The 8,337-nt window shown below is 67.8% G+C and overlaps 1 protein-coding gene, 1 long non-coding RNA gene and 5 other non-coding genes across 7 annotated transcripts; all 7 read right to left on the bottom strand.

Annotated features, from left to right (window-relative positions):
* Positions 1 to 923: 923 nt before the first annotated feature.
* Positions 924 to 2,923, bottom strand: LOC123389307. The gene is made up of 3 exons (XR_006603898.1): positions 2,816 to 2,923; positions 1,570 to 1,687; positions 924 to 1,186 (listed from the first exon to the last, which is right to left on the bottom strand). It is a non-coding gene; the product is annotated as an uncharacterized LOC123389307 (long non-coding RNA).
* Positions 1,437 to 1,517, bottom strand: LOC123389339. The gene has a single exon (XR_006603951.1). It is a non-coding gene; the product is annotated as a small nucleolar RNA SNORD115 (small nucleolar RNA).
* A 193-nt stretch (positions 2,924 to 3,116) lies between the features above and the next one.
* Positions 3,117 to 3,197, bottom strand: LOC123389427. Its single transcript, XR_006604030.1, has one exon. It is a non-coding gene; the product is annotated as a small nucleolar RNA SNORD115 (small nucleolar RNA).
* Positions 3,157 to 8,336, bottom strand: LOC123389282 (translation initiation factor IF-2-like). Its single transcript, XM_045070420.1, has 7 exons — positions 8,304 to 8,336; positions 7,876 to 7,920; positions 6,620 to 6,737; positions 6,188 to 6,286; positions 4,937 to 5,054; positions 4,509 to 4,553; positions 3,157 to 3,368 (listed from the first exon to the last, which is right to left on the bottom strand). The coding sequence occupies exons 1-7, from the start codon at positions 8,327 to 8,329 to the stop codon at positions 3,157 to 3,159; spliced, it is 663 nt and encodes a 220-aa protein (XP_044926355.1). The 5' UTR covers positions 8,330 to 8,336.
* On the bottom strand, positions 4,804 to 4,884 carry LOC123389338. The gene has a single exon (XR_006603950.1). It is a non-coding gene; the product is annotated as a small nucleolar RNA SNORD115 (small nucleolar RNA).
* Positions 6,485 to 6,565, bottom strand: LOC123389426. Its single transcript, XR_006604029.1, has one exon. It is a non-coding gene; the product is annotated as a small nucleolar RNA SNORD115 (small nucleolar RNA).
* On the bottom strand, positions 8,171 to 8,251 carry LOC123389337. The gene has a single exon (XR_006603949.1). It is a non-coding gene; the product is annotated as a small nucleolar RNA SNORD115 (small nucleolar RNA).
* Position 8,337: the final 1 nt, after the last annotated feature.

The raw sequence follows: 8,337 nt of genomic DNA, 5'->3' as shown, positions 1-8,337 counted from the left end.
GTTCTAAGGACAGAGGGAGAGGCCAGCCGTCAGAACGGCCTGCTCTGTGGCTCGTGCCCCATGCGGCCACGATCGGTCACGCCCGGAGCCCTGGCCGCTGCTGGCCAGGCGGGTGGAGGAACGAACGACCCAAGGCTCGGAGCCGCCGCAAGCAAGGAAAAGGGCCCCGGGGAGCCGCTGTACATCCCTGGAACCTCCAGAACCTGTGGAGATCAGGGCCCCTGTGGGAACCACCCCTTGCTAAGAAAGGCCCCAGAACGTGGGCGGGAACACTAGGTTATCGAGTGCCCCCCCCCCCCCCCGATGCCGCCCGGGCCCCGAGCCAACGGGGGCGGCCCCCAGAACTTATGGCCAGGCAGACGCCCAACCCCAGATTGGCCCGGCTGCCGTCCGTGCATCCGGGCGCTGGCACTCGCAGCCAACGTTGGCCCCCATGCCCAGACGGTCCACGTCTGGAGAGGGAGTCGCGGGTCACGGTCTCCCGCCAGCGGAAGGCAGGGGACCAATGCCCGCCCTGCAACAGGGTCCAGAGTCTCCCCGCGTGGCGGCCCCTCCTCTGGGGGCCTGGCCCGACAGGCTCTCGCCCAATGTCCGCTGTGGCCTGGGGCTCGCCCATTCTTGCCCATGTCCAGCCAAACCATGCTCCATCGGCAGCCCAAGCAAACATCGAGGGCTGTACTTCAGCAGCCTCCCAGGCTCCCAAAGTCCTTGGGAGTCTGGTGCCTAGGGCAGGAGCTCTGCCCGCTCCAGCCCCAAGAAACATGCGCTGGGGTTGGCTCGAGCAACCGCCACTCGCTGAGGGGGACAGAAGTCCCTGACGCCAAGGGTCTCCCGACCCGTCTCCTCACGGGCGCACAGGACACCAAGGGAGGTCCAAGGAGGCCTCAGGGCCACGCGGATCTATGGCGGCATCCCCCCCGGGATCCAGTCCCGGCCAGTTCCCGCGGCCCAACGTTCGCGTTCCCTGCACCTGGGATGGCTCAAGGGAGCCTGATCACGCGCAAGCCAACGCTGTGTGGACAACGGGGGCCTCCACCCGTAGCTCAGTGGTGGAGCCAGAGCCCCGTGCCGGGACTCTGGCTTCGCGGACGACGCCCATGGCGCCTGCCGTCTCCCGCCAGGCCCAGAGTCTCCCACTCACCTGTCGTGGCCAACGCCGCGCCTACCACCTGGCGCCCAAGGCCTGCTGCAAGACACAAGGAGACAAGGGTTCCTAAGGCATGGCTCCCAGGGAGCTGTCCAGGGGAGGGGAGGGGATTCAGTCTCTAGGCCGGGTGGGCTGCCTCCACACCGCGAGGGGCCCCTGACGTGCACGGGCTTTCCAGGGCAGGAGCAGGGATCCCCGGGGGATGCTTGGCCTCAAGCTCCCAAGGGCAGCGCCCCTCCAGGGCCCCGAGGCTCCGGGGGATGCTGATCCCGGCACAGACGCCTGCATTGGGCCTCAGCGTAATCCTATTGAGCATGATTTTTAGGTCATCATCGCTCTTCGAGACCATTTGAGTTGTCATCATTGACCCAAGCAGGTTGGCGGCGATGCGTGCGGTCGCGTCGCCCCCAGAACCTGCTTACCGGGGCTGCGTGGAGGACTGCGCCATGAGCCGGGGTCCTGAGACATTGGACCTGTGGGCAGGGCCGGGCCAGGCAAGACGAGCTGGTGCGGGCGATCTCCCCGCGTGTGGATGCGGTTCTGAGGAGAGACGCAGAGACCAGCTGTCCAAAAGCCCTGGTCCGGGGCACCGGCCGGACGGCCGAGGGCTACCTTTCCCAACGTCCTGGCCGGTGGGGGCCGGGCATACGGCCGACCCACGCATGGCTGATGTGCGAGACGACGGAGCAGGGCCCAGGGCCCCAGCTGCCCTTACCAGGGCATCCCCAAACAAGGGAGATCTAGGCCCCTGTGTCAGCACCACCGTCGGCAGAACGGTCCGTGAACGTGGCACGGAGCACAGGGTTTTGGCGTGTCCCCGCTGTCACCCTTGCACGTGAGCCGAGGGGGGCGGTCAGGGACTTTTGGCCAGGACGCCGCCCACCCCCCCATGGTCCCACCTGGGAGCCAAGGATCGGAGCCCCTACCCCGGAAGCCCAAGGTGGCTCGGGCCCACGGCTGCCCCAGGGCCGAGCTCTGAATGCCAGGTCACTGTCCACCACTACGGCCAGGCACACCACCCACCGGCTGCCCTGGGCGAGGTACCCGACTCTCGCCGTGCAGCGCCGCTTCGTCAGGACCCGGTCCCCGGTGCTTGAGAGCCTCCGGAGAGAGGCTCCGACCCAAATGGCTGCAAGGGCCTGGCCCTCGCAGATTCCGCCCCGTAGCCCCGTGGAACCCGGCTGTCGCGCGAGCACAAGGAATCCTCTTGCGCTCTTCGCAAGCAGCCTGGTGGGGTCTCCAACGCCTTGGGCGTCTGCGCTGTGGGGCAGGAGCTCAGGCCTCGTCAGCCCGCGGAAACAAGCCAAGTCCCGGGCCTCGAGCAACACCCCGTGGCAGAAAGATCACAGAAGCTTCTGAGACCACAAGTCTCACGTCCACTACGTCCGTAGGCCCACGAGACACGCCCAGATGGATCAGGGGGCCTCAGGGTCTCCTGATCCTATGGCGGCCACTCTGCGCTTTCCGGGTCTTGCCAGCCGCCCGGCCCCACGCTCGCGTCCCCTGCCCCTGGGATGGCTCAAGGGCACCCGCTCCGGGGGTGGCCCACGACGTCTGGACCACGAGGACCGCCACCCCAAGCCCACGGCCTGCTGCAGAGTCACTGCTGGGCTACCCGCTTCCCAAGGCGTCTCGGGCCTCCCTCCGAGCCCAGAGGCTTCCGCTCACCTCTGCTGCATGTCGACACACCGAGGACCTAGCCGGCCAGGCCCGCCGAAGGACACGAGGGGACGAGGATGGCGAAGCCCTGGCTCCCGGGGAGCTGTCCTGGGAAGAGGATGGGGGCGGTGGGGGCCGGCTTGAGTGCCAGGACACCCCCCCGTGGGCACGCGCAGAGGCGCCTAGGCTCCGGGCCCAACGCGCGGAGACGCTCGCGCGTTCGTTCTCCTCTAGCGCCCAGCTGCAGCGCGCCCTCAAATGCCCCGAGGGTCTGGGGGCTGCTGCTGATCCCCGCACGGTCCCCTGCACTGGGCCTCAGCGTAATCCTATTGAGCATGATTTTTAGGTCATCATCGCTCTTCGAGACCATATGAGTTCTCATCATTGACCCAAGCAAGCCGGGGGCGACGCGTGAGGTCCCTGCCCACCCGGAACCCCTCCTCACCGAGGGAGCGGGTCGGGACGGCGCCATGCCCCGGCGATCCGAGACACGGGCCCTTTGGGCGGGGCTGGGAGAAGCCAGACTTGGTCGTCAAGGCGAGATCCTCCCTGGGACGGGGTTCTAAGGACAGAGGGAGAGGCCAGCCGTCAGAACGGCCTGCTCTGTGGCTCGTGCCCCATGCGGCCACGATCGGTCACGCCCGGAGCCCTGGCCGCTGCTGGCCAGGCGGGTGGAGGAACGAACGACCCAAGGCTCGGAGCCGCCGCAAGCAAGGAAAAGGGCCCCGGGGAGCCGCTGTACATCCCTGGAACCTCCAGAACCTGTGGAGATCAGGGCCCCTGTGGGAACCACCCCTTGCTAAGAAAGGCCCCAGAACGTGGGCGGGAACACTAGGTTATCGAGTGCCCCCCCCCCCCCCTCCCGATGCCTCCCGGGCCCCGAGCCAACGGGGGCGGCCCCAGAACTTATGGCCAGGCAGACGCCAACCCCAGATTGGCCCGGCTGCCGTCCGTGCATCCGGGCGCTGGCACTCGCAGCCAACGTTGGCCCCCATGCCCAGACGGTCCACGTCTGGAGAGGGAGTCGCGGGTCACGGTCTCCCGCCAGCGGAAGGCAGGGGACCAATGCCCGCCCTGCAACAGGGTCCAGAGTCTCCCCGCGTGGCGGCCCCTCCTCTGGGGGCCTGGCCCGACAGGCTCTCGCCCAATGTCCGCTGTGGCCTGGGGCTCGCCCATTCTTGCCCATGTCCAGCCAAACCATGCTCCATCGGCAGCCCAAGCAAACATCGAGGGCTGTACTTCAGCAGCCTCCCAGGCTCCCAAAGTCCTTGGGAGTCTGGTGCCTAGGGCAGGAGCTCTGCCCGCTCCAGCCCCAAGAAACATGCGCTGGGGTTGGCTCGAGCAACCGCCACTCGCTGAGGGGGACAGAAGTCCCTGACGCCAAGGGTCTCCCGACCCGTCTCCTCACGGGCGCACAGGACACAAAGGGAGGTCCAAGGAGGCCTCAGGGCCACGCGGATCTATGGCGGCATCCCCCCGGGATCCAGTCCCGGCCAGTTCCCGCGGCCCAACGTTCGCGTTCCCTGCACCTGGGATGGCTCAAGGGAGCCTGATCACGCGCAAGCCAACGCTGTGTGGACAACGGGGGCCTCCACCCGTAGCTCAGTGGTGGAGCCAGAGCCCCGTGCCGGGACTCTGGCTTCGCGGACGACGCCCCCATGGCGCCTGCCGTCTCCCGCCAGGCCCAGAGTCTCCCACTCACCTGTCGTGGCCAACGCCGCGCCTACCACCTGGCGCCCAAGGCCTGCTGCAAGACACAAGGAGACAAGGGTTCCTAAGGCATGGCTCCCAGGGAGCTGTCCAGGGGAGGGGAGGGGATTCAGTCTCTAGGCCGGGTGGGCTGCCTCCACACCGCGAGGGGCCCCTGACGTGCACGGGCTTTCCAGGGCAGGAGCAGGGATCCCCGGGGGATGCTTGGCCTCAAGCTCCCAAGGGCAGCGCCCCTCCAGGGCCCCGAGGCTCCGGGGGATGCTGATCCCGGCACAGACGCCTGCATTGGGCCTCAGCGTAATCCTATTGAGCATGATTTTTAGGTCATCATCGCTCTTCGAGACCATTTGAGTTGTCATCATTGACCCAAGCAGGTTGGCGGCGATGCGTGCGGTCGCGTCGCCCCCAGAACCTGCTTACCGGGGCTGCGTGGAGGACTGCGCCATGAGCCGGGGTCCTGAGACATTGGACCTGTGGGCAGGGCCGGGCCAGGCAAGACGAGCTGGTGCGGGCGATCTCCCCGCGTGTGGATGCGGTTCTGAGGAGAGACGCAGAGACCAGCTGTCCAAAAGCCCTGGTCCGGGGCACCGGCCGGACGGCCGAGGGCTACCTTTCCCAACGTCCTGGCCGGTGGGGGCCGGGGGCATACGGCCGACCCACGCATGGCTGATGTGCGAGACGACGGAGCAGGGCCCAGGGCCCCAGCTGCCCTTACCAGGGCATCCCCAAACAAGGGAGATCTAGGCCCCTGTGTCAGCACCACCGTCGGCAGAACGGTCCGTGAACGTGGCACGGAGCACAGGGTTTTGGCGTGTCCCCGCTGTCACACCCTTGCACGTGAGCCGAGGGGGGCGGTCAGGGACTTTTGGCCAGGACGCCGCCCACCCCCCCATGGTCCCACCTGGGAGCCAAGGATCGGAGCCCCTACCCCCCCGAAGCCCAAGGTGGCTCGGGCCCACGGCTGCCCCAGGGCCGAGCTCTGAATGCCAGGTCACTGTCCACCACTACGGCCAGGCACACCACCCACCGGCTGCCCTGGGCGAGGTACCCGACTCTCGCCGTGCAGCGCCGCTTCGTCAGGACCCGGTCCCCGGTGCTTGAGAGCCTCCGGAGAGAGGCTCCGACCCAATGGCTGCAAGGGCCTGGCCCTCGCAGATTCCGCCCCGTAGCCCCGTGGAACCCGGCTGTCGCGCGAGCACAAGGAATCCTCTTGCGCTCTTCGCAAGCAGCCTGGTGGGGTCTCCAACGCCTTGGGCGTCTGCGCTGTGGGGCAGGAGCTCAGGCCTCGTCAGCCCGCGGAAACAAGCCAAGTCCCGGGCCTCGAGCAACACACCCGTGGCAGAAGATCACAGAAGCTTCTGAGACCACAAGTCTCACGTCCACTACGTCCGTAGGCCCACGAGACACGCCCAGATGGATCAGGGGGCCTCAGGGTCTCCTGATCCTATGGCGGCCACTCTGCGCTTTCCGGGTCTTGCCAGCCGCCCGGCCCCACGCTCGCGTCCCCTGCCCCTGGGATGGCTCAAGGGCACCCGCTCCCGGGGTGGCCCACGACGTCTGGACCACGAGGACCGCCACCCCAAGCCCACGGCCTGCTGCAGAGTCACTGCTGGGCTACCCGCTTCCCAAGGCGTCTCGGGCCTCCCTCCGAGCCCAGAGGCTTCCGCTCACCTCTGCTGCATGTCGACACACCGAGGACCTAGCCGGCCAGGCCCGCCGAAGGACACGAGGGGACGAGGATGGCGAAGCCCTGGCTCCCGGGGAGCTGTCCTGGGAAGAGGATGGGGGCGGTGGGCCGGCTTGAGTGCCAGGACACCCCCGTGGGCACGCGCAGAGGCGCCTAGGCTCCGGGCCCAACGCGCGGAGACGCTCGCGCGTTCGTTCTCCTCTAGCGCCCAGCTGCAGCGCGCCCTCAAATGCCCCGAGGGTCTGGGGGCTGCTGCTGATCCCCGCACGGTCCCCTGCACTGGGCCTCAGCGTAATCCTATTGAGCATGATTTTTAGGTCATCATCGCTCTTCGAGACCATATGAGTTCTCATCATTGACCCAAGCAAGCCGGGGGCGACGCGTGAGGTCCCTGCCCACCCGGAACCCCTCCTCACCGAGGGAGCGGTCGGGACGGCGCCATGCCCCGGCGATCCGAGACACGGGCCCTTTGGGCGGGGCTGGGAGAAGCCAGACTTGGTCGTCAAGGCGAGATCCTCCCTGGGGGACGGGGTTCTAAGGACAGAGGGAGAGGCCAGCCGTCAGAACGGCCTGCTCTGTGGCTCGTGCCCCATGCGGCCACGATCGGTCACGCCCGGAGCCCTGGCCGCTGCTGGCCAGGCGGGTGGAGAACGACGACGACCCAAGGCTCGGAGCCGCCGCAAGCAAGGAAAAGGGCCCCGGGGAGCCGCTGTACATCCCTGGGCCTCCAGAACCTGTGGAGATCAGGGCCCCTGTGGGAACCACCCCTTGCTAAGAAAGGCCCCAGAACGTGGGCGGGAACACTAGGTTATCGAGTGCCGCCCCCCCCCCTCCCGATGCCTCCCGGGCCCCGAGCCAACGGGGGCGGCCCCAGAACTTATGGCCAGGCAGACGCCAACCCCAGATTGGCCCGGCTGCCGTCCGTGCATCCGGGCGCTGGCACTCGCAGCCAACGTTGGCCCCCATGCCCAGACGGTCCACGTCTGGAGAGGGAGTCGCGGGTCACGGTCTCCCGCCAGCGGAAGGCAGGGGACCAATGCCCGCCCTGCAACAGGGTCCAGAGTCTCCCCGCGTGGCGGCCCCTCCTCTGGGGGCCTGGCCCGACAGGCTCTCGCCCAATGCCCGCTGTGGCCTGGGGCTCGCCCATTCTTGCCCATGTCCAGCCAAACCATGCTCCATCGGCAGCCCAAGCAAACATCGAGGGCTGTACTTCAGCAGCCTCCCAGGCTCCCAAAGTCCTTGGGAGTCTGGTGCCTAGGGCAGGAGCTCTGCCCGCTCCAGCCCCAAGAAACATGCGCTGGGGTTGGCTCGAGCAACCGCCACTCGCTGAGGGGGACAGAAGTCCCTGACGCCAAGGGTCTCCCGACCCGTCTCCTCACGGGCGCACAGGGACACAAAAGGAGGTCCAAGGAGGCCTCAGGGCCACGCGGATCTATGGCGGCATCCCCCCGGGATCCAGTCCCGGCCAGTTCCCGCGGCCCAACGTTCGCGTTCCCTGCACCTGGGATGGCTCAAGGGAGCCTGATCACGCGCAAGCCAACGCTGTGTGGACAACGGGGGCCTCCACCCGTAGCTCAGTGGTGGAGCCAGAGCCCCGTGCCGGGACTCTGGCTTCGCGGACGACGCCCATGGCGCCTGCCGTCTCCCGCCAGGCCCAGAGTCTCCCACTCACCTGTCGTGGCCAACGCCGCGCCTACCACCTGGCGCCCAAGGCCTGCTGCAAGACACAAGGAGACAAGGGTTCCTAAGGCATGGCTCCCAGGGAGCTGTCCAGGGGAGGGGAGGGGATTCAGTCTCTAGGCCGGGTGGGCTGCCTCCACACCGCGAGGGGCCCCTGACGTGCACGGGCTTTCCAGGGCAGGAGCAGGGATCCCCGGGGGATGCTTGGCCTCAAGCTCCCAAGGGCAGCGCCCCTCCAGGGCCCCGAGGCTCCGGGGGATGCTGATCCCGGCACAGACGCCTGCATTGGGCCTCAGCGTAATCCTATTGAGCATGATTTTTAGGTCATCATCGCTCTTCGAGACCATTTGAGTTGTCATCATTGACCCAAGCAGGTTGGCGGCGATGCGTGCGGTCGCGTCGCCCCCAGAACCTGCTTACCGGGGCTGCGTGGAGGACTGCGCCATGAGCCGGG

This window comes from Mustela putorius, unplaced genomic scaffold, assembly GCF_011764305.1.
Source record: "Mustela putorius furo isolate JIRA1106 unplaced genomic scaffold, ASM1176430v1.1 tig00003972_pilon_pilon_pilon, whole genome shotgun sequence".
Classification (NCBI taxonomy): Eukaryota; Metazoa; Chordata; class Mammalia; order Carnivora; family Mustelidae; genus Mustela; species Mustela putorius.
This window is presented reverse-complemented; position numbering and strand designations above follow the sequence as displayed.

Bases quoted from the DNA above. Each gene is read 5' to 3' on its own strand.
- LOC123389282 (XM_045070420.1), bottom strand. From the start codon at position 8,329: ATGGCGCAGTCCTCCACGCAGCCCCG. The intron at 5,055-6,187 runs GTGAGCGGAAGC...GTCTCTCCTCAG, and splicing joins TGTGTCGACATGCAGCAGAG to AACCGCATCCACACGCGGGG. The intron at 3,369-4,508 runs GTGAGTGGGAGA...CTCTGTCCTTAG, and splicing joins CGCGGCGTTGGCCACGACAG to AACCCCGTCCCAGGGAGGAT.